At 41.1% G+C, this 24,230-nt stretch overlaps 1 protein-coding gene across 1 annotated transcript in view; it reads left to right on the top strand.

The window, feature by feature from the left end:
- Positions 1 to 2,720: 2,720 nt before the first annotated feature.
- igsf3 (immunoglobulin superfamily, member 3) overlaps positions 2,721 to 24,230 on the top strand; it is a 66,400-nt gene continuing 44,890 nt past the window's right edge. The window contains exons 1-2 of the mRNA XM_079664587.1: positions 2,721 to 3,714; positions 19,124 to 19,504. Of these exons, the coding sequence (XP_079520713.1) occupies positions 3,675 to 3,714; positions 19,124 to 19,504 (421 nt within the window). The 5' untranslated portion in view covers positions 2,721 to 3,674. The remainder of the gene's footprint in view (positions 3,715 to 19,123; positions 19,505 to 24,230) is intronic.

Here is a 24,230-nt window from a genome sequence, read left to right as displayed (position 1 = left end):
AATATGTCAGGCATATACCATGGTGCTCTAGCAGAAGCATACCTGCCACATGTGTTTGTATTAGGAGAAACGTTAGGATTGTGAATGTGTCCATACTTGTTGATGGATTGCAAGTAGTGGTTCTCCGCATAAGCAATGCCCACACCTTTCTACATTCTACCTTACAACCTGTACCTATGTTTTATTCAGGTAAAGCACATTTTGCAACATTATATTTGTTTTACGCTGTTATTTGCTTATCTTCACCCATCTAGATTATTTCCCAATCCCTCTCTGCCTTTTTTTTTCCCAATAGTTTGAGGGAAGCCTCTTAGAATAAATATTACCAGAAGGAATTTTAAATGGTTTTTTTTATAGTGCTTTTTGACTCTATCAGAACAAAAAGCTTTTGTTTACTTATTTATAGTTTCTACTTTGTTTCAGAGACGATTTGTGTAACAGGGCACATTGTGTTCTCTGTGCAGCTGAGCTCTGTTGTGATTCTTCAACAAAGCAGGTTCCACGTGATTCCATGTTTGTTTGGTACATATGTTTTCACTTGCACATGTCATGTCTAGTTTGATGTGACACTGCCATGTGGGCAGATTTGCATTAACGTATGCATTTGAATATGAATGTGTGTATGCTTGTCTATGAACTGCCTCCACATACATCAGTTTAAACTGACATGTGAGAGTGGAGAGAAATGAACAGATATATCAAATCTATAATTCATATACATTGGGGACATACTATGAAAATGTGTGTATGATGAATTAAGTGAACAAATCTCTCTCTTTGTCCTTAACCTTTCTCTTTAACATTGCTGACATGAGCTCATCAGGACTTGTGCTGTTAGGGTAATGAAATATTAAGATTTATTAGATTTTTTATGAATAAGTGGCCCTTAAAAAGTGTCGTACAATGACGAAAGAATAAGAAAACGGCTTTCGCTATTAACACCTTTGATGGACACTATTATGGAGTGCACACAGTGCAGACTTCTCTGTTTCCATGGAGACCTATTGTGATCCCCAGCACCCACTATACTTGCAAACATTCCTCTAAAGCATTTTCTCCTCCAAGCAAACAACCTTATGACTAGTTGCCAAAACTGGCGTGAGGGGTCAAAGATGATCTCCTCTTCAGTGATGTCATGATGCTGCGCTCAAACAACATTACAGTTGTCCTTTAGCTGCCTGCCTGAGCGAACTGTGCCATCTCTCGTCCAGGTGATAAGGAATCTATGGAGGACTGAGCTAAATTTAGGTGCAGCAATATGTAGACCAGGTGTAATGCACATGGCCTACCTAGCCTGCTCTGTATTAATTCAGCTGCGTTGGACCTGAATAGACCTTTAGAGAAGATGAAACAATAGCCCACATGCTTCATACAAGTGAATAATATCCTTCTGACTTACATTTGGTTGGCAGCAATGTCTGCTAGCCTTTTCTGTATACAAACATGCTAAAAGTTTCTTCTCTTATCTGTTAATATAATACAGAAAAAAACAAAGCAAGGGTTATAATAGATCTTTATTTCATTTAACAGTTTGTTCAACTGTTTTTCAGATGTGAGCTTACAGTTCAATAACATACCATATTGTGTAAACATCTTTCTAAGTTCTTTATGGCTCAGGCACATTTCACCAAGTTTTATCCAAGCTAAAGTCCATCAGCACAATAGAGGGGGAAAAGTAATGTTACTGCTTCCAAAAAAGGTTGTTCATGCTGTATTCAGGCAGTGTTCGAAACGATCCACAGTTGATAAAGACAATGCCAGATGGGTCCATTGCAATTACTTTTTTTGTATGCACATGCAAAAGCCTGCTAATTTATTTATATAATACAAAAAGGGAGCTTTGGGTTGTAGTCTATATTTATGGCATTTCCAACACTCTTACATTCACTTCAACTTCCCACCAAACCAGTATTTTCTCAAAGTGCTACTTTATTTTTCCCTTCAAACTTCCTACACCCTATCTATTTTGAGATACTCCTAATATTGCAGCAGAGTCGTGCTAATCAATAATGAACTGCATATTCCAAAGTAATGCTTGGTTTGGCTTATGATTTGAATCAAAGAGGGATTGATTTTCTAATTTGCATTCTCGGAAAGGTGAACTATAATGTGCTGAATGTGAAAAAAAAGTTTGTGCGGATATTCCCTACAGTTACCAAGCAGTGTGGCACCTTATTATGCTGATTGCCAGTTGTGTGTGTGTGTGTGTGTGTGTGTGTGTGTGTGTGTGTGTGTGTGTGTGTGTGTGTGTGTGTGTGTGTGTGAGAGATGGAAATTGTTTGTCCATAACACACTTCTGGGTTAATTATGCATGAGAAGGTGATATTGGTGATCAGCATAAAAAAAGTAAACACCATAAATGATTTATAAAATGGATGTGTTTATATTTCATTTGGAAGACCCAATCATTATGCAATTTTTATGTGGAGAATAGTGCAATTTTAGTGCCATAATTATTAAAGTCAAACGCTGGTTAAACTTTACCCTGCAGAATAAAACGATGAGAAAATTGGTATCTTTAGAGGCTAAATTACAATCCACTTCGCTTAACCTATTCAAACCACCAACGACCTGGCCTAGAATTTAAATTCAGAAATGCAAATGTGGCTTCTCCCCTATGCCTCTCTCCCACAGCGGACGGTGTCCCACACGGCCGGGGCGTGGTCTTTGAAAGGGGGTGGGGGCAGACAGCACGCTGCTAAGTTTTCAAACTGCCCAGGCAAACAAAAGTGATTTGCCAAGCCGGAAGCAGGGAAATAACCTTGGAAGAAGAAAACGCAGTGGACTGTTTCTGTCTGGGACCAGATCACAGCATTTAAGACAGATTATAATTAGTGTTGGAACCAGCTTTTTTTATGGCTGTTAAGACATCTTGCAATTTTTTTTGCGCATTTTCGTGCTTTGAATTAGGACACACTGGCTCAGGTGTATTGGTAGTACAATTAAGAACCCAGTGTTAGGGGTTAGAGTGCGCATTGATTAATCTCATTTATTGTGTCAGAGCACAAAGCCTTGTCTGATTCATCTAGAGCGCCCGCCCATTGGGCTTTCTGCGGAGCGATAGTGGGAGATTGATTATAGTCTCCGGGATTTGCCGTGGAGAAAGCCAGAGCCAGATAGGATTTGCTCTCCCATCAACGAAGGGGAGGAAAATCATAGCAAGGACTTATTCCAGCTTGCCTCCACACCGGTAGCACTCTCTCCGATCCCCTGTGTACACGTTTTAGCCTCTTGTCTAGTCAGGTTGTGCAAATACGCACAAGTCACGCTGGACTTTCGTCTTTTATTTCCGAGGGGGCTGCGCGTGTGAATCGCCTCCGCAGTCTCGGATGCGTAGTAAACCGGGAGTGGGTTGGGTCGCCCAGGCGCCTGCCATACGCACAAGCTGTCAGTGATAAAAAGGAAGATAGGTGAGGGGGAAGCTTCACCCCAGCTTTTTTTCCCTTTTTAAATCAGGAGGACACCGGAGAGGTGAGTCGGACGCTGGCAACCCGACGGACTAACTGGTTGTGGATTTGACTCTCAGGACAAGCCCCAGCCGTGTTTGTCACCCGGGATTCGTAGATCTTATTTACGATTCAGGACCAGCGGTTAACCACACTGTCAAACCCGACCAGACACCCCCTTCCTCATCTGAAGGGAATATTACAAGTGGATCTGCGGGGCAACAAACAATGGCAACCGGTGCGCTCCTTTTTGCCTGTGCGCTGCTTGGTAAGTAATCTAAAGAAGCTTTCAGTCTTCATCTCTACTGTGAATTTCCACTCTCTGCTAGATAAAAGAGGCACACCTGTATGACAAATGTAGGCTACTGTTCTATTCAGTTGGGGGATCAACTAACCTACTAGTCATCATCGTGAGTCAGGTGGAAGTAGGCTACATCGATAATCACTGCAATAATGACAGATGCCTGTGAACAGCTGTGTGTGTGTGTGTGTGTGTGTGTTGAACTAGGTTAATGTGATATTTGGACTTCCAGTCACACAGATTAACCCTATACAGTCTGACCTCCTGTGTTCATGATCTGTTCTTGTAGACAACCTGCTATTGCCTGTAGTCAAATAGCAGTCATCCACGCATAAAGTGTATTCACACACCTCCAGTACTGATTATGTATACACTCACATCATAGACACTCCTGGGTCACACATAACCAACACCCCAGGCTATGAAGTCATCCAGGGGGTGTGAAGACACTCAGTATTAGTTGTTGTACAGTAATCCCTCAGGGCAAATCCACTGTGTGTTCTGTCCTCACACATTTGTAACTCACCTGCAATTTATTGGCTTTCACAGACAAATGCGAGTTCAAGCATGTTGCCCACAGCCTATTACACACACATAAACACTCATACAGGCATGATTGCTGACACACTCATAAGGACAGTACATCCTGCCTGTGAACTGTCCCAAACAAACACCAGATGGCCTTTCTGTTCCTGGATGGGGAGGCCTGTCAGTGCTGAAGGGGGGCGTGAGTGGGAGTGGAAGTCAGCCCACTGGAGGCCCCCACTCGGCCAAGAGGATTACCAGTCAGCGTCTTGCCTTCCTCACGTCCCCATTCCCCACATCAGAATTCACTCTCACTGGGACTGGGGGCTACAAATGTGTTTTCTCGAATAAAACGTGAGGTGCATTGTTCCATGTACAGTAGATAAGACTGCACAGTGCACACACTAACAATTCAGACCTAATCTCTGTGTAGGCTGGAAAACGGAGGGTTTTCATATTACATAATAACCATGAGTCATGTGGTTAAACGGGATGCAGTTTGAGGTGGTGAAGGACATTTCATGTGTTAGAAAAGAGTGGTTTTATGTGGAGTGTGTGGATCACTGGCACAAACCACAAGAGGACTCAGGATACTTTCTAATGCTGTTATGAAATATTGCCAGCATTACTGATGATGCATTAGGCTGGCAATTCTCCTTTGTGATATGCTGCAAAGGGATCCTCCAGAGCAGACAAATTAGTGGATTGACAGAAAATATATTCGCAATTTCTTTGATAATGAAGTCGTTATGGAAGGCAAGATGACAAAATGTTCTGGCTCTGTGGCTTCCCAAATCAAGTCTCTCATGGTAGTTCACTGACTTTGCTTGGGGCTGGACTGTTGCTCAGACAGAACAAGACTTCTGATGTTACGCATACAGCAGAATGTCCATTCGCCATCAACACACCAACACCATTAAATCACAATGGCAAAAGGCTGATCTGATGAGAGAGCATTTACAGATTTAAAGTGTTTTATGGAAGGACACATAATCCAATCATGCATATCAATTGTTTATCCCACTCTTAGTGTTTACGTACAAGCAGCTGTGTCAATGACATGTGCTTGGGTCTTTCATTTGTCAGATTCTGCCTCATCAATCGGCTGGCACATGCATTTGTTCAGAAGGAAGAATAAAATAAGGGTGGATGACAGCTGTATCAGTCATTGTTAAACCCAGAGGTGCTTCGTTTTTTGGGAGGCAAATCTTATATTGGGGTTATATCCGCTTCTGACTTTGCAACCAGGTGTTAGTGGGTGCGCGTGCGTGCTTATTTGTGGCACCGGGGTATATGGTATAAAGAATATAAAAGAGTTGCCTGAAGGAAGGAATGTTTATTAGCTACCCCCGCAGAGTGAAAAAGATGCTTGTGTGGTGCTTTTTGGGGGGATTGCTACTGTTTTTGTAAGAGTGAGTTTGAAACGGGGTGCCAATCTAAAGTACCCAAGATGTCCCACAGTTTATATAACTAAATTGAAATGTAATATGTGCAAGGATGGCTGGTTTAACTGTGAAATGCCTGAGTGGTTTCCATTTACTGGGCTGACAGGAGAGCAGCCTCCAGGTGCCTGGGTTCAGATGAGCTGCCACTGGTCCGGTTTATAAGCTGGTCTCAGAGCAGATTTTGTACAGAGAAGATTTTAAAGCTTATGGCTAACAAGATGCACATTCTGCCACCCTCAGTTATTTTCGTATTTGTCATGATGTCATGTTTTATATACATCTCGATTTTCTCTGCCTACTAAGTAAACCAGGTGCTGTTTTCACCCTTTTCACACGTATCTGAACTCGTTATGAATGCATTTGCGAAACCTTTGTCAGATGGCTGGTTGTGAGTATAGGAAAGATGTTATAAATAATTCATGCAGGGTGGCAAAACTGGGGTGTGTCCTTTGTATTCAAAGCACATCTAATATATAACCAATATACACAGAATCAGGCTGACAGTTGCATCTTCATGTCATAATTCAGCTTAAAATCAAACCCCTGTGTAACAGTAAAAGAAAAATACTTTTTTCTTCAATGTATTACTTTTCATTAATTTTTGTAGCGTAGGAAAATATTTCGGCAGGCTTTAAACATGCATCCTGCCAGCATTCATTTTTGTGTTATTTATTATTGTAATGAAAATCACAATAATAGCAGACTTTTCAAATCAATATGTAATTAATCTGCATTTCCACACAATAATAATATAAATGTATTGGAATAAAAAGAATACAGTACACTGCTAGCTTGCACAGTTTGATGTTATACACAGTTCAAGACTCCATACAGAAATAGATGAAGACCAGTGTTTTAATCACTTTTGAAAGCACCTTGTTTCTCCCTCATGCTCCTTCATTATATTTCTGTCTCCCTGTGCTTTCAGTCATCCTTATCTTATAGTGACATGATTGAAGATATTTTTGATCAGTGGTTTCAAGTCAGAAGAGGCGCTGAAACAATAGCCTGTTATCCTGGCTCATTACAGTGCTATTGAGTGGAAAGTTTTAAGAAGCTGAAGTAACACCATCAAACTTCAAAACATCTCTCACTCTATAATTCCCAATCAAACAACTTGAAGGTACTCAAGAATGCATGTCCTTTATAGGCGTAACTATGGTGGATTCATCTTTCCAAACGTTTGTGCTGTAGAAAAAAGGGTAGCACTTATAGCCACTCAAGTATAGATGTTGTGTTGTGACAATTCACACACTTGAAAGTGGTTAGAGAGACCCATTTTATTATTCCAAGTTTCTCATGGAAATGTGAGCATTTAGTATTGTGAAGCCTATAATCAACAGCGAAAGAAAACTGGGACATGGAAGAGCCAATGTAATGAACCTCACTTATTTCTGTCTAGTCTTTGGTTATCATGTTAAAGGAAGCTTCCTTGTTTGCATATAGATTCAAGTAACTATCTACTTAAAGCTGAACAGGATAAAATAGGATCTTTATATGGTCATGGGAAAGCTGAGGTCATCTCACAGGGATTTTAAACTTTGCTGGGATTCAAAGTTTGCATTGCCACACCCCAGCCTCTCCACTGTCCAACATAGGAATGACAGCTGGAGGCTCCCACCCAGAAATGACAGGGATTTTAGCTTGTGTGGTCGAGCTAATGCGTCTTCTTGCTCTGCATCTTCACTCAGCTGTTGCTACATTTGGAATGCTTTCCATGTGTTGTATCTCTCAGCTGACATAACAGCAAGTTCAGTCTAGACAGTGAGGAAAAGTGCCATAACTCACTGCCTATCTGTTTGTATAGCTGATGTAGTGCTATTTATTTATATATATATATATATATATATATATATATATATATATATATATATATATATATATATATATATTTATCCTACAGAAAAGTTTGGCGTGTGATTGTCCCAAGTTTTGTCACTCATTATTTTTGTCTGTTGTTACATCCTGAAACAGAGCACCTACTTCTCTCTGTCAGGGGAAACACAGGTTTATGCAGCTGTCTGATTGCAGTGCCGTTTCCTTCCCTTGTTATTTTCTTTGCCGGCTACATTTTGTAGTTGAACGCAAGCTTGTTTGCATCAGAAGCACTACTATAACCACGTACTCTTGTATACTCATGACAAGATGCCTTTTGTGCTATTGTTTTTTCACATCACAACATTGTTGACTCAACTGATAGAAAACAAAGGATAGAGAATCAGAAACAAGACTGTCAGCCTGGCTATCATCCACCAACTGTGTGGTAGGTTTCAGTAAATATTTGTTTAAAGGATGGGTAATAAAAACGCAGGCCAGTGTAAGGACTGACATGTCTTATTGGCAATGGATCAATACAACTGAATGATGAGTATGCGCTTGCACTTGTGGACTTTGTAGCATCAGGTGCCCCCAAAGTAAAGTCAAATACTTGTAACTAGTGTCTACTATTCACAGGACAAGTAATTGCCTTGTCGTTCAGACTTCACAGTCTGCTACAGAAATTCACACCCAACTACCACTGCAGTTTTACTCCAACCCACTTGCTGTTATCTGGTTTCCTCCTTTTTCTGGGCTGGTAAATGTGAAAAGTTAGTTTAAAAAATAAAGTAACCTTTCCTCCAATGGAACTTTCATAAGAGATCAAGGAAAATGTAAGATTGTAATGACTTTATTGCTAGCAGAGCAATACATCAGAATCTAAAAAAAAAAAGAGTTAGTTTTGAATAATCACCGCTAGTCTTCTCATGCGGTGTTTTTTTTTTTTTTAATGATGATCCTCCCCCGTGACCCAGATCTCTCTCCGATCCACATGGGCAGATGACTGTAAAGTGCTGCAAACTTCTCGGGGGAGACTTCCTGCCTGCCACAATGAATCAGGAAAGTTGGAGCAGAGGCAGCGTCTGCTTTGTGTCTGATTTGGACTCTGCAGCAGCACTTCTGGTTTACTGCTGGACTGTCCCACATCACAACTACCTGGGATATAGTGGCTGTTACTTCACACTTGGTCTCGCCTGAGATCGTATCATGTTTTGTGATAACAACCAAACAGCAACCCTTTAGCCATTCAGTTTGTAACCCGTTTGTGTTCTCTTGGGCTGATTTGCATGTAACTATGCCTCTCACTCAAACAGTGCTCCGGCTACCTCCTCCTCCACCTCCTCCTCCAGTGAATAGCCGCTGACCTCCCTCCCCCACTATTTTCTAAACAATGCTATGCCCATCCCACCTCCTCTTCAAAGAGCTTTAATTAGAAACAGCCTAAAGCGTGATCCAAACCAGATATTTTCATCGTCATTACAGTGTCGGATGAAGAATCTCTGTTTAGCAGCCACATCTACCTTGGGCTGTTTACGAGCACCTTCTTTGCCCAGTTAAAAGACAAACCCACCCCCATTCCCCTTGGGATTTAGTCTGCTCCTCCCCCTCTGCTGTTCTGTGCAGAGAGTGATGATGACTGGCCGGCGAGAGAATTCCACTTTACTCCTACACACACACACACACACACACACACACACACACACACACACACACACACACAAGCACCCAAGCACCCTCAGCGCTCTGAGCTGCTATCCTGCGGTGAAGCCACAGACCCCTAGCCTCCACCAAAAGAGATCCTATGCTGCTGAGAAACACACCAGTCAGTGTAACTATGGTGACCGCTCCCACAACGCTGATCCATATTCAGTGGCACACACTCAGTTTGGTGTGCACGTGCAAATGTGTCAGTGCACATAAATACATTTGATTTCATTTCTAAATGCACGTCCCCCCCCCACTTAAAAAAGAAAAGAAAAACAAAGTACATAATACAACTCATTAAGAGCACTTCACTTACTTTGCCATTTTGTTCTAGTAATGTGCTTCTTTTCTACTTAACACCTAAGACCAAAGAGATGCATGTGTGTGTTTGTGCCTGATTGCTTATGCATAAATGCATGAATTTACAAGCGCATGTTTTTTACTGCCTGAGAGGCACAATGAGTGACAATGGCAGAAAAAGTCTGTTTGAAAAAGACTAATTAATAGTTAATTAGTTTCCTTTCCAATCTGCAGCTTAATTTGCAAACGTGGGAACTGATGAAAGCTGCCAGTCATACAAAAAGTAACCACTGGACATTAAATAGATGCAGCTGTCAAGCTTAATTGTGCACAAGCACAAGATGGATAATGACCGAAGATAAGTGAGTTTTTTTATGCACTCGCGTTCTTTTTATAACAATTAACACAAACAATCAGACTGTGCTGTAACAGTTGAAAGGATATGTGAGGGAACTTTCATTTTTTGTGTCGGGAGATTTGAAACACACACGCTTTGTCATGCAGACAGGGTGGGGGATATGGGTGTGTGTGTGTGGGCCGGGTTTGGGATGGGCTGGGCAGATGAGGTTAATGGGGTAGCAGGTGTCCATACAGTTAATGGAGTTGGCAAAGGGAGTAGATTGTGTGTGTGTGTGTGTGTGTGTGTGTGTGTGTGTGTGTGTGTGTGTGTGTGTGTGTGTGTGTGTGTGTGTGTGTGTGTGTGTGTGTGTGTGTGTGTGTGTGTGTGTGTGTGTGTGTGTGTGTGTGTGTGTGTGTGTGTGTGTGTGTGTGTGTGTGTGTGTGTGTGTGTGTGTGTGTGTGTGTGTGTGTGTGTGTGTGTGTGTGTGTGTGTGTGTGTGTGTGTGTGTGTGTACCACATTGACAACTTGCCTCTGTCCCCTGTCTTGACTCCATTGTCTCCCACACTGTAATAAACTGAAGGAAACAGTAGGTGGGATAATGGTGTTTCGCTTTATGAAAGAATGATTGGCACTTCTAACTACTAACCTCAACACTTCTCTGTGTCTCACACAGACGGTCCTGCCACATCTTATAAGCATCACATCTACTAATTGTAACCATCTGTCACCCTGGAAATGCTTAGCAAGCTTCTAATGACCCACTGAATTGTAGATTTAAAAATAAAGTATGCAAAATACATAGTTAAAAATGATAAATAATATATATATTTTTCCTTTTAATGAGATGATATTCTCTAAATGTGAGTGAGGGGCATGGAACGCAGGTTTGAGAAGTTGTCAATGCCTTCAATTCACTGATTATATTCAGGGTCTATTGGTAGCCAGTTGACATTGATGATTCGATGATGGAAAGTGTGATTACCTCCTACATGTAGAGCTGTTGATTGATTGCTCACTTTGTTACTGCTGGGTTGAGAGCATTCTGTAAAGTATAGTATAAATAACTGATACAGTTTATTTGTGTCTGTTTCCGACCTGCTATTGCTCAGCCTTATGACTGTAAGTGCAACAATGAGTTGATCTCAAACACAATATGTAATACTGTGTTTTTTTCAGACAGATGCAAAATAAAAGCAAGAGAGACTTTGCTAAATCGCTGCGGTTTATCATAGTCTTGCTAGCTGCTTCTGTGTTTTGAATGATTTATTAATAATAGCGTTGGTAAGAAGTGACTTCAAGTAAACACACTTTTTACGCTTTCATTTTATGTCGCTGTCGCTTTGTCGCTATTTGACCATGTAGGGGTGACTTAGTTATTCTCCACTCAGGCTGTTGCCTCTTCTGTTGACTCTTGCTGCACTGATGCAAAGCTTAGTAACAGAGTCATGTAATCATTCTCTAATAACGTTTAAAGGTAATCATGTTAATGTTCCCTCATCTACACGCTGTGGGACAGAGATATAGCATTTTAATAAACAGTATATTAACTGGATGAAGTATGTAGTTGCGCGTCACTGATGAGTTATTTCATTGAAATTGCTTGAAAATGTTATTTAAAAGGTTAGTAAGAATCACTGCATGCTGATTATGTGTTTGTTTGAAATCATCAGAGATTAAACACTAAAACTTGAGAGCTGTTTTCCTGCGTGGTCAAACAGGAAGGCAAAGCAGCTGAGGGTGTGGGAGGGAGGATGAAGAGGCAGCTGTTCAACAGAAAGAATGGATCATTATCTGCCCCTTGTTGTTGACACTACCGGCATAGAAAACGGATAGGAGAAAATATGAATCAGCCCACAATGAAACATTTCTGCTAGCATCATCCCTCTTACTTACATTTCAAATGTGGTGGCCACAGACACCTGCGGTGTACGTTAACACATTAAAACAGATGTAGGATTTAGCATTAAAACCCCCTATTGCTTTTATCCTGGTTTCACCAGCTGTTATGAGCAAAATCGCAGGTGGGGTCATGACTGTTGTAACCCAGGGGGCCAATAAATTAAGACTAGTTAGCATAGTCGAGCAAAAGACAGCATGACCCAGGTGTGAAAGAGCAGGAATCCCTGTTAGGAGCTGTAGACATTGATATGAATCACCAAAATGACAAGTTGATAGACGTATTAAATGGCACAGGACTGAAAGCAAAAAATATCCATTTCTCATGTTTTCCCCATCTCATTTGTCACTGTAAGGTTGCCAGGCAAACAGCACAGCAGAGACATCAGAAAGTTACTGCTCGAAGCCAAGAAAAAGTCCAGCAAATAAACACACACACACACACACACACACACACACACACACACACACACACACACACACACACACACACACACACACACACACACACACACACACACACACACACACACACACAGTGGGATAAGTCTTCTCTTCTAACTCTCGGCAAGAAAGAGAATAAGTGGATTTCCCAAACTAGCGAACTATGTAGAAACACCTCTGTCCCTGTTCCAAAAAAGAGGGAGACAACAGAACTATGCAACATAAAGCATTTGCATGTAAACTCTTTGCAATCCAGTTGAGAGGCTGTCTCTGAGAGAGCATACATGTGTAGTACATTCCTGTACCATACATGAGTAGTTCTGTTTTGTATTATCTCTTTGCCCTCTGGCTGCTTTCTAAAGCTATGAAATGTATGATGGGTAGTCCTCTCTCATACTGCTGGCTTATAAAAACTCCCGTAGCGATTTTTCCCTCCATGTAACGGTTCTTATCTGGTAAGCCCTGCATATACCCGTAACATCACCTGGCTCTCTGTACTTGAGCTATAAAAATATAAAATAGTGACAGTATATCTACTTCATCTTCCCACTCTCTGAACGCTCCTGCACTCTCTTGTTCTTAGAGCTGTGCGGATGTAATGGGCAGTTGTTGTAAATGTTTGTCAGCTGTTAGCTCGGCATGGCTGCCGGCCTGTCTGTCTGGCTCTCTAATGGAAGTTAGAACCCTCTGCCGTTCTCGCTGTGTTGCTCCATGTCAGACCCTCAAACACAGAGCATCACACCTGTTTCCCCGCTGACAGGCTTCCAGCAGCTAACACATTTTCCCCTGCCTTGAACAGTGAAATCATTTAGCTTTTTATTCAGCACTGGAAAAAAAAAAAAAAATTGCACTCTCAGTCATTTGTCTTTAAAACAGCTCACTTAATAACTTGACAGTGAATATGGAAGTGTTTGAAGCCGGCTAAAGGGTCAGAGTTTGTTAATGACAGCCCCTTCTAAACTGATTTCTACATTCTGACGCAGACGATGATTATCTCCACGGGAAGGAAAAGGAGGGAAAAAAGAAAGAGAGAATGAGGCCTGAATTGTAATTTTTGGCCAGAGCCAATTTCTCAAAGTTCAAAGAATAAAGAAAAATGGTGGGAAGAAAGATCAGGAATTCCCATCACTCCATTACATGGTTTAAGATGTACAATGAGTGAGTTGCCAAATATTCCGTTTATTGCTCAAGGATAAAGTGTGTTTACTCACAGCATCAGCACACATTCTCTATGTTACATTTTAAATGAAGAAGATGAGAAGAAATGAAAGAAAAGGCTATTATAATCTAGCAAGGTCCAATAATATAGCACAATACAGGTTTATTTTTGCAAGATTTCAGGCAACATTCCTATTGCACCCGGTCCATATCGCCTACACATTTGAACGTTTCCTTACATGACTAAGTTTCCCCTTTCAACTTTCTCCCTCCAGTTTTCCCTCATCTTGGAATCTCCCCGTCTCCCTCATACTCGTGCTCTCTCTGGTAATGATGTTAACAAGGTCAAATGCTTTTGGGGGCCTAGAGTGATTTTGGAGAATGGTTAACCAGGGCCTAGATGTGTGGAGAGGGAAATACTCTTTTGTATTTCATCTTCCTCCAGCGTTTAGTTTAGTCAAACACGTATTAGGGTTGCCAGAAACTGACCATGATCAAAATCGATTATTCGGCAGCCCTGGCGAATAATAATCGATTATTCGACCTGGTGGTGTGACCAATGGCCATTTACAATTATTAATACTATTACTATTATTAGCATTAGTCTATATTTTGGTTGAAACTAAGCCAGAAAAAAAAAAAAAAACATAAATAATAATAAAAAAATATAGAAATAAAATCGATTTTTAAAAATAATATTCGATTATGGAAACTGTAACGAATAATCGAATAATCACTGGCATCCCTAACACGTATGTACATCATATAAGTCAGTGGCTTGTATATTCACTTAGTTCTGTGCATTTTAGTAGTGTAGCCCCCTGGCGCCAGCTGTCGCTTTCTCTTTAGCTTCCTTCTTGTTCCTCTCTTTCCTCTCTTCTCACCATGCAATCCTTTCCTTTGCTCATCGCCACCTCGCAGAATAGACATCTTCACAAGATGTCAGATCTGTGGGACGGGCCTGAACTTCCCTTGGGGAGATAGGACATTGACTGAGTCCATTGTTTTTTATGTCTAGCAAGCATGTTCATAATTAATTCATATTTCACTTGCTCGAGTTGCTTCAACTGACCCGCTCTTAAACTTTCCCCCAAAAAGTTTTTGTATAAAACTTTGAGGGAGAGGACTTGCTTTTAAAAATGTTTTATTTGTAAGCCCCTAAAAATGTGGTTTCCAAATGGTTGACCTGCCAACCATTTGACATCCCACCAACCAAAATCTTGATTGGAAGATGCATGGCTTTGCCTTTTTCCAAAAGTGTGCCCGGTTCAAACCAGTGAGAACAACCCAGAATAAATCACATAGGCTACATTAATGCGAAATAATCAAAACTATTTTCACTTAAGTAGTGACAGTTGTGTTTTATGCACACCAAAGCACTTACAGTGAGAAGACGATTGCAAAACAATTCTTTATAGCTTTTTAAAGGAGACGTGTCTTTTGATACACAAGGCAGAGCAGTGTCATGATTTATGAGGAGATGAGATCAGTAATTGGCCACTTCTGTAAATGTTCATTCGACCAAATAATTTGCCAAACATAAATAAATGCTTTTATTCTCTTTTAATGACTAGTTAATATGCATGTAAAATACGTCTAGGTAATGCTTTTCTTTCATTCAGTGCGATTGTGTTTGGGAACGAGCTGCAGACACAAACCAGCAGGAGTAATCTAAAGGATCACATTTTCTTCTAATCCTGTTTTTACCAGTATCAGAACGCAAAGACTTACTTTTGACATTACTGATATTTGAGGACTTAAAACCTTATGAAGGTGCTCTTCGCTGGTAGGAAATCCTTGGTGTCTTCTGTTCTTGCCTGGACATGTACAGTATGTGTGTGTAATTAGAAATCAGAGCAAAGTGAGAAGAGATGATTGACAGCCTCACTATTCACATTAACACATTTCCACACTGCTGTGAAGGTCTTCCTATACTTGAACCCAGAAGTGGTTTTATTACACACCTTTCTTGGTGTGTAATCATAATGTCTCACAGGAGAGTGGTGTTGTGAGTAGTAGTCCTGAAGACTAGTGTAGTGGCAATTTCTTATATTACTTTATATAGTAAAACCAAATGATGATATTATGCTGAGAAATTGTTTGGTCAACTCGACCTGTTGTACCACACGGTAGCTTCCCGCCAAGGTCGTACCTGGAGGATGCGGCCCTCCCTATGAGAGCATTGTAAGATAACAGTTTTCTAAGGAAAGTCTTATCTCTTTTACTTCCTGCACAGCAACAGTCCTCTATAAAACACACACACACACCTTATACCTTGCGTGCACTCCTGCAGACTACTCTGTACTCTGTGAGACATGTACCCTTTGAAGCGCTTCAAATAAAGAACCAACAAAAGACAACGCTGCTTGCTTTCACCAGTTTATTATTGATTACTCTCATTGTACATCTTTACAGTATTAACAAGTTTAAAATATCCAAGACACTAGTGGCCTTCCTGCTGTTTCCACGGAGAATAAGACACTGGCCACAAATGATTGGATTAGCATTTAACCCCCCTTCCACTTAGAATAATCCTCTTTCCAGCTTTTTGTGTGTGTGTCTGTATGAGCGTGTGTGTCTGTATGAGCGTGTGTGTTTGGAGTCATCTACTCCCATAGCTCCGGATACTCCTGCAGACAAACAGCAAGGTCAGTTATAGAGTTTTTCCGTAGTCATTCACCCATTATGTGACATTGGACATCTCCTGTGTCCAGTCAATGAGCTGTGTGGGAAGGGACTGGCAGCATGAGATGAGACACATAAGAGGTAAGCCAGAGTGGGGGGGGGGGGCGTGAGGAGGAGTGGGCTAGACAGACATCCGTGGTATCCAGAGATGGAGATGAGGGTTAATAATAGAAAATCCGAGGTTTTGTTGAGCAAATATGGGCACTCTACGATTGAGGCAGCGCAGCCAGAGGTGAATAAGTGGGGGAAGTTGCGGGAACAGGATTATTTTAGAAGGGTTGGTGGAATAGAGCGATCAGTTGATGGTCTGCAGGGTTTGGTATGTCATTGTCAGCCTTTCTAAACAGCCTGCAGAGCGATGGGCACTTTGAAGTTTCACAGAGCTGCTTAAATCCTGCCTGAAAAGATGCAGAGAACTGTGAGGCAAAGAGAAGAGACAGGAATATACAGAGAGGATTGATGATCGGTGAGACATGCAGGAAGGCAGTGAGAGTAATCAGAAGCGAGGAGGCAGCTTGTTTCAGGAGGATGACAGCACACAGACATGGGGAGGAAAGCTTTTAATGCACCAACAGTACGAGTAAGGTATTTTTGAGATTGTATGAGTAATATTTTTTCCAGCAATTCCATATGAGTAGCTGCAACCTGAGAAGCAGTGATGCAGCGGCACAGCTCCGAGCTGGATGTGGGTAGACCGGGCGCCGCCAGATTAGCACACTGACATCACAGTGAAGAAAGTCTGAGTCAGAATACAGATTTCGTCAACACACTTTGCCACAGACTTTTTGTCAATTTCAGTTTTTAAGTCCAGAGAATTTTGTTCCTTGCTCACTTTAGAAGGATTTCCTATGTTAAATGACCCTAAATCCCTTAGACCATAGGTTTTGCAGGTAAAAAAAACCAAACAAATTGATTAAAACAATAAAAATGTCTAAAATAGTTGTGTAAAAGGCATCAGGATATGTTTTGTATAATTTAATGAAACTAGGAAATGGATTCAACAAGTACATAATTATTAAATATTAATTCAGATCATTCTTATCTTTGTTTATCATTTCAAACTTAATTTAGTGTTCCTATTATTTTTTTATAGGCACATTTCAGGTGCAGTTTAGAGAAACACTACACTAAAACATTATGACAATATCTCTGCTGTAACTCAAATGAAGCCTTTTTACATGTTCTCTTTAAAAAAAACGTTGTATTTAAATGTTGACATTGCAGCATTTTTGAAATTTACAATTTTGTATCCTGGTTAATCCTGTGGGGGTCTATGAGGAGAAATCAAGCCATAGAGAATGATTACTTTAATGAGTTTCCCTTTGGGATGGTACTGTGAATTTTATTGGCGTAAGAGCGGAATGTGGCTAAAAAAAAGGAAGATATACACCAAGGACTTTAAATACAGGAAGGGAATAAAAGGCATGATCCACAGACACCCACTTATGTCTGATTATGCATAGACTCACACATAGGCTTATTTGGATGCATAGTGAAAAAAGTTAATAAAGGGGGGGATTGTGTAAGAGAATGTAACTTATTAAAGGAGAGAGGCTGTTGAAGTTAAAAAGCTGTTCCGGTAAATTATTAATGCCAACTATTTTGCCCTCAGACACAGAATTACACAGACTTTCTCTCAAACACACACTCACACACACATACAAAAACTCCTACACACACACACACACAGAAACACAGCTGCAATCCCCAGTTGCCTCTGCAGACAGGAAACACTGCGCTTGTCGCTCTGTCTGGTTTGGGGGAGGGGGGGGGTTTATGTGTAAGTGCTCTGTTGTATCTGGCCCCAATGAGAGAGATGTTTGTAGTTGTTCTCTGAATGGAGAATAGTGTTTGGTGTGTGTTAATGCAAGGGGTAGAAGCAAGATTCACATATGCTGTCAACCTAAATATAGGCTACAAAGCATCATAATTTATAAAGCAGAGTAATCATCACCAGGGGTTTGCTTTTTAAGTTAGCTCTTAGTTTCTTACAACCCTCACTACATGTCTCATGTTTCACTCTAATAACTTAATGCTTTGTTGATGAGAACATGTGAGGACAACCGCATATTTAATTTGTATTCCTCTTAAACATAAAAATCTGCAAAAACAAAATGTTGAATGTTATCCTTTTTAGATTCTTATGCTCTTAGTTTTTTATTGGCAAAATGCAAATAATACAAATAAATCCCTGTTGTTAAAAAAAGATCCTCATAAATCCCTATCCTCATAATCCTAAGAGTAACAAATGCTTCCAGGGAGCAAATGAGGGTATTTGGACGGTGAGGTATTTTAATAATAAGCGTGTACATTTTTTTGGGTAGCAGTTTTGACATCTGACAAAGCTGCATTCATTTATATAATTGAACTTGAAAGATGTTGGACACTTTTGTCTAGATTTAATTGATGACATTTTTAATTACGATCTTTTATAGAATTGTGCTGGCTGCTGGATAGACCAATGAATGTAATGGAAATTATATAATTCACTGTTGGCATTTTTGTTAAGACATTTACACGGACACCTATATCGGTCACAGTGTTATTATTCATAATTATCCATGCATCAGACAAAACCGTAATTACTATCTACTTCAAAAAATGCATGTACTTGGTGAAGCTAGACACACTCAACATGCCATGCTGACTTGCATTTCTGCCGCTCACACTAACCTCTCTTCTCGCTCCCAGATGGCCGCCTCTCACCTCGAGTGTAATGTAGCAGCAGTGTTGTCTGTGAGGTGAAGGGTTAACGTGTGAGTGTGTGTAATAGCATTGAGCGTGTTTGGATGACAGCTTTTTAAGAGCTGCTTTGAATATTTAAAGTGGCTACTTGTGTTCAAAAAATGTGTGCATTCATGTGGTTGTGTATCTGTGCACACCTCCACCTCAGTGAGTGCTCTCCAGAATGCTCAGCTGCACCCGTCACGCTGTTTCTGTGTTTCCTGGGAGATGTAAGGTGCATAAAGTCTGCAAATGTTAAATATTTAAACTGCAGTTTTGTAACCCTTGTTCTCTCTCTTCTTTTTTCCCCTCCTCTCACCTCACCTCCATCTGCAGCTGGTGTTGCCGTGGCTCAGAGAGTTGTAACGGTGCAAAGTGGACCGCTGGTACGGACTGAGGGCTCTCACGTGACCATCTTGTGCAACGTGACGGGCTACAAAGAGGGAATGGAGCAGGACTTTGAGTGGTCCATGTACCTGCCATCAGTAGCAGACAGGGAGATCCGCATCGTAAGCACGGCTCAGCCAAACTATGCCTACGCCTTGTATGCCGAGAGGGTCAACAGTAAAGAGATCACTGTGGAGAGGCTGAGCGGTGACTCAGCTATGCTCCACATCACCAAAGTGCAGGCCAACGACCAGGGTCTGTTTGAGTGTTACACACCTAACACAGATGGGCGGTACCTGGGATCCTACAGCGCACGCACCAACCTCACTGGTGAGTCCCTAAGCACACACAAAAACACACACACACACACACACACACACACACACTATATTCCAAAAATGGGCAAATAAGTGGAGTGTTGGGTCAGCTGAGGCTTAATCCAGTGACGTAGCAGAGCTGACAGCTAGCAGGTGTTGACCTCTAAAAGCACCTACCTGTCACTCAAAGCCACCAAACTCGTCAACACACCAATTGTAAGCCTAAATATCACCCCCCATACATTACTCATGAACAGAGAAACTAACTTCTTGACACCCTTTTCTGCCGTTTATGGCAGATTATGTATTGTATTATGTATGCTTTTTAAGAAAGAAATGTAAACATGGGAGATTGACTTACATTTGGAGCCATTGGAAGAACTGTATTTTTTGTCACTTCTGTGTTGGCTTAATCTTCAGGACTGGAGGTTGCCACTCGGCCCTTTCAAAAACAGAGAAAGTTTTTGAACAAAGTGTTGGCGCTAATGGTACTATGACCCACCTTTTATCATAAAAGTAAATTATTTTGCAAGTGGTCTTTACATTATTTTCAAGGAAAAATAGACCTGTAAGCTCCTGTTGACCCTTAACACTCTCTGTGAATCTTGCAAATATCCTGCTGCTTTTGAGTACCCATAAGGTATTAAGTGCACATAGTAGACTACCCATTCATTGGTGCTAGGGCTTTCAGTTGCAATACTCCCAGACTCTGGAAGTCCCCCTACTACACATCAGACACCATCACTAAATTAAAAGCTCACCTCAAAGCTCACCTGTTAAATGTAGCCTACTCACAGTTAGTGCCTTGTACCTGGACTCACATTCAGGTTCAGGTCCGGACTCAAGTCCAGAGGTTCAGGTCCGGACTTATAAGTCCGGACTTGTGTCAAGTTGTGTGAGTAACTAAAGTGAACTTATTGTGAGCTAATTATCAATTGAAAATAAACTCATAATCAACTCAAATTCAAACTCGTCAGGTTTATTGTGCCCCCTTCCAACTTGTGTCTACACCATGTCTTTTATAGAACTCTACATGTGTTACTAACTACACAACACAACTACATACATAGTGATCTACATACAAGACTCAATATGCAAGAGTACAAGTCTGTGTTCTTGTTCAAGAACAACAGCATATTGACATTGTCTGGGTGAAGTGTTGCTCTTTCGGCAGACACTATATCACCATACATACAAAGGAGTTAGCTTAGCTACACTACCAAATATGGCAACCAGCATCCCACGCTGTCAGTGTCCACTATGTCTAAGCCAGCTTCCCTTGACGTCACACAGATCTCGCGAGCAGTTGCGCTAATTTGCGAGACTTCGTGAGCTCAGTAATGGCCGCCATATCAGAAGCCAAAACAATGTTTTTCGTCTTTTCTCAGCGCAAATGTCTCGATCTATGGAAGGTTTTAGATGGTTTAGAACACAAAGGAGAATATAATTAAGTACCGGTTCCTTACGTTCCGGTTTTAACCGGGCTTGAACTGAAACTTTTTACAAGTCCAGTACCGGTTCGGCGTACCAGTACGCAGCACTACTCACAGTAGTGCTTACCATTCTCTAAGTTTCATTTGAATGTTATGTCCCAATCATTTGTGTCTACTTTAAATGTCTCTTCTATACTTGCCCTACTTAAATGTGCTTACATCGTGTGCCTTTGTAAAAGGTGCATTCAAATGCAATGTATTATTATTATTTTACACAATTTGTCATTGGAATACTATCCTGCCTTAAGTTTGCTTTGTGTGAGTTAGCTTGTAGGAATATACCATATACACATAAGGTCAATGAAATTATAAAACTGATTTTGCCCAAAAAAGTCAAGGATGTAGTTTCAGTTGACTCATTTCATGCCTAATGGTCTGATGTGCTGTGAACTTGAATGTGTTATTGTTGTGTAAGTCCAAGTAAAACTAAGGCATAAGTTGCATAACTATCAGATCTGTGACAGTCACAAAAAAGAAATCAATAACCATGCAGGACCCATGCCAAAAGAATAGCTGTGATATAAACGAGTGTGATGAGAGGAAGTGTTGCTCTCCAGTTTCACACAAAGTCCCACCTGTCCGGGGGAAACCAAGCTCTCTCCTCTATCTCTCTCAATCTCCATCACTTCCCCACACACATACACACTCCTTCCCACACCTACTGAATTCTTTCCTTGCCCAGAGCTGTTTCAATAACGCACCCGCTGTGTTGGTGTGGTGTGACTGTTTCAAACAGAAGCATTCGTTTCCGTCTACTCCTTCCTCATCGCTGTGGCTCATGTCCATGTTCAGATCTAACCAACAGGCCTGCAGTACTGAACCTCAGCTGTTATACGAAATTCCATTCCCTTCATAACTTCATGCCTTTATCCCTGACACGGCTGACCTCCCTCTCAGGGTCCAACACTTATTTTTACTAAAAATGTCAAGTTACTTGTGTCCTATAGTGAATTGAAGCCACTTTGTGAGGGTCACTGTGAATTGACCAACACCAATATTGTTATGCCTTTTTCTCTACTGTGCGCTCAACAGATCAATAGGCTCAGCTTTTCATTGACTAAGTGTTATTTTCTAGGATGAGCGGTATGATCTGAATGTGGGGCAGGGCTCAGGCGCAGGCCACTGTCAAACAGCACTGCTGATAGCACTCTGTATTTATAGAAATGCCTGTGAGAGGGCTGTGTGCGAGCGGAGGTATTGAGGGACCGTTATATGAGCCTTTCTGTGTCCCTAACCTCTTAACCCAGTTCCAGAGGTCAGGGGCACGCGGCAGGCAGGGTCTCTCCCCTCTTTCCTCTGCTCTGCTCTTGAGCCCCTCTGTGATCCCCCAGCAGCTTCACGCCCCCTCGGCCCTCATTGGCAAACAATACCTTGCCCTATCTCCCCTCCCCCTCATATCCCTTTCTTCTCCTCGTTCTAATGTCTTTTATTCTGTCATCTGTTTGCCTCCATATATCAGCCCTGGTCTCTTTCTCTTATTGTCTTCTGCTCTTATTTATATATTTTCTACGAAACTTTGCTGATGCTGCCTTTTGAGAATATGTGTTTCAAGGGTGATATCAAAGGACAACCACAAGCAGGGGAGTATTGTCGGGAAACTATAGGCAGGAAGGAAGGATATGAGCTAGAAGGACTGAGTATGTGCTTCTGAGGATTGGTGCTTGGGTTAATTGTAGGGATAGAAGGCCACGCAGTAATCTGTGTCCTGAGTGCTGCATTAAGGTTTACTCAAAGGGATCTGTTTCATCCTTTGTCACCTATCTGCACAAAGAGCATGGGGAGGGTTTTATGGTAGAACTTAAGCTGCTGCCTGAGGAGGCGAACAGTTTCTGCACCTGGAAACTGTTCTCCCTGATACTATGACGCTGTGTTTTCATGTGATGTATTGTCCGTCAAATAGAATCAGACACTGCTGCTGTGCGTATGGGTGATTGCCTGGAAAGACGATCCCTGCTTTGTATAGACGCTTTGTTAAGAAAATTAGAAGACGGCAAGGGTGTGTGTCTTTTTTTACCCTCTGTGATACTAAACTTAGATTAATCAAATGAAAAATGTAGCGCTGCTCAGCACCCAAGTGCCAATACTGCCTTAGGCATTGCACTAATATTACACATTTTGGAAGAATAATTGTCCGTCTGGGCACATATACTGGATTATGTCCACTACATCAGAGAGTGACACAGAGATGCATACAAATAATTATTTTCTCATACAGAAAAGGTTCAATTTCACATTTGCATTGTTCTTTTCCTCCTTTGAATGGTTGGAAGGCAGAGTGGCTCACTGGCTGTTAAGTTTTCCCGGTAATGAAATATTGGCCTACATACTTAAAGCTACTAATGATAATAACTAATATTTTTCGATTAGGAAATTATCTGCGTGTAATGTTAATCTTGTTTTGACAAAAGCCACAGGGAATTATTACCCAATTCTGCATTTACCCTCAGCTCTAAAGAGATTAATCTCATATTTCAGTTCATGGTTTTTTAGCACACAACTGGACAGTTTGGGTTCATATCACCACTCTAATCAACTGTATTTCCAGCAGCTAAACGCAATTTGAACACTTTGAAATCCCACAGCACGCTACCTGCTAGCACCAAACAGCACACATTAGACAATAGATGGTGAACAAAGTGTTTAGCAGCGAGAGAGAAAGATAATTGCCTCGGGTGTTGGTGGAGTAAACGGAACAATGAATATTGGCCTTTAATTCATCACGCGGCTACCTCTAAAATCCCCTTGTCTCTGTAGCCCCACTCTGTCATTACATGTTTGATCTTTAGAAAACAGCCTCAGTTCACACAAATATAAACAAACATTTTTAAAGATACGATTCCAGGTTTACACTTCTTTACTAGTGTAGATTGACAAGAGAAGTAAACCAAACTAGAAGTATCATGATGAAGGAATATGTCTCTCAAATGCCTCAGTGTGGCAATTTGCCTGTATCTGACATGTTTTTGAATGACAGTTCTGAGGCAGCTAGGAATGAGCTACAGTAAACTGGCTCCAGGAAACAGTCGGAAAAATTCCAAACTACTCTGATACTAGCAATACCAGTTGCAGTGGCACCATAGTAAGTCCCACTTGGTGAAAGAACATGGTTTGATTGAAACAGTTTTAATTTTCTGAAATTTATTATTTTTCTTACGCTTAAATTGTGTGTCTTTTTAACTGGAGCAATTGTTGTTGTTTCTGCTCCGTTGAGTGTTGTTAAGGGTTGCACTATGTATTTAACTTGGG

The sequence above is a fragment of the Notothenia rossii genome (assembly GCF_949606895.1).
Source record: "Notothenia rossii genome assembly, chromosome: 2".
Taxonomy (NCBI): Eukaryota; Metazoa; Chordata; class Actinopteri; order Perciformes; family Nototheniidae; genus Notothenia; species Notothenia rossii.
Note: the sequence above shows the minus strand (reverse complement) of the source record. Positions and strands in the feature narration are given on the sequence as shown.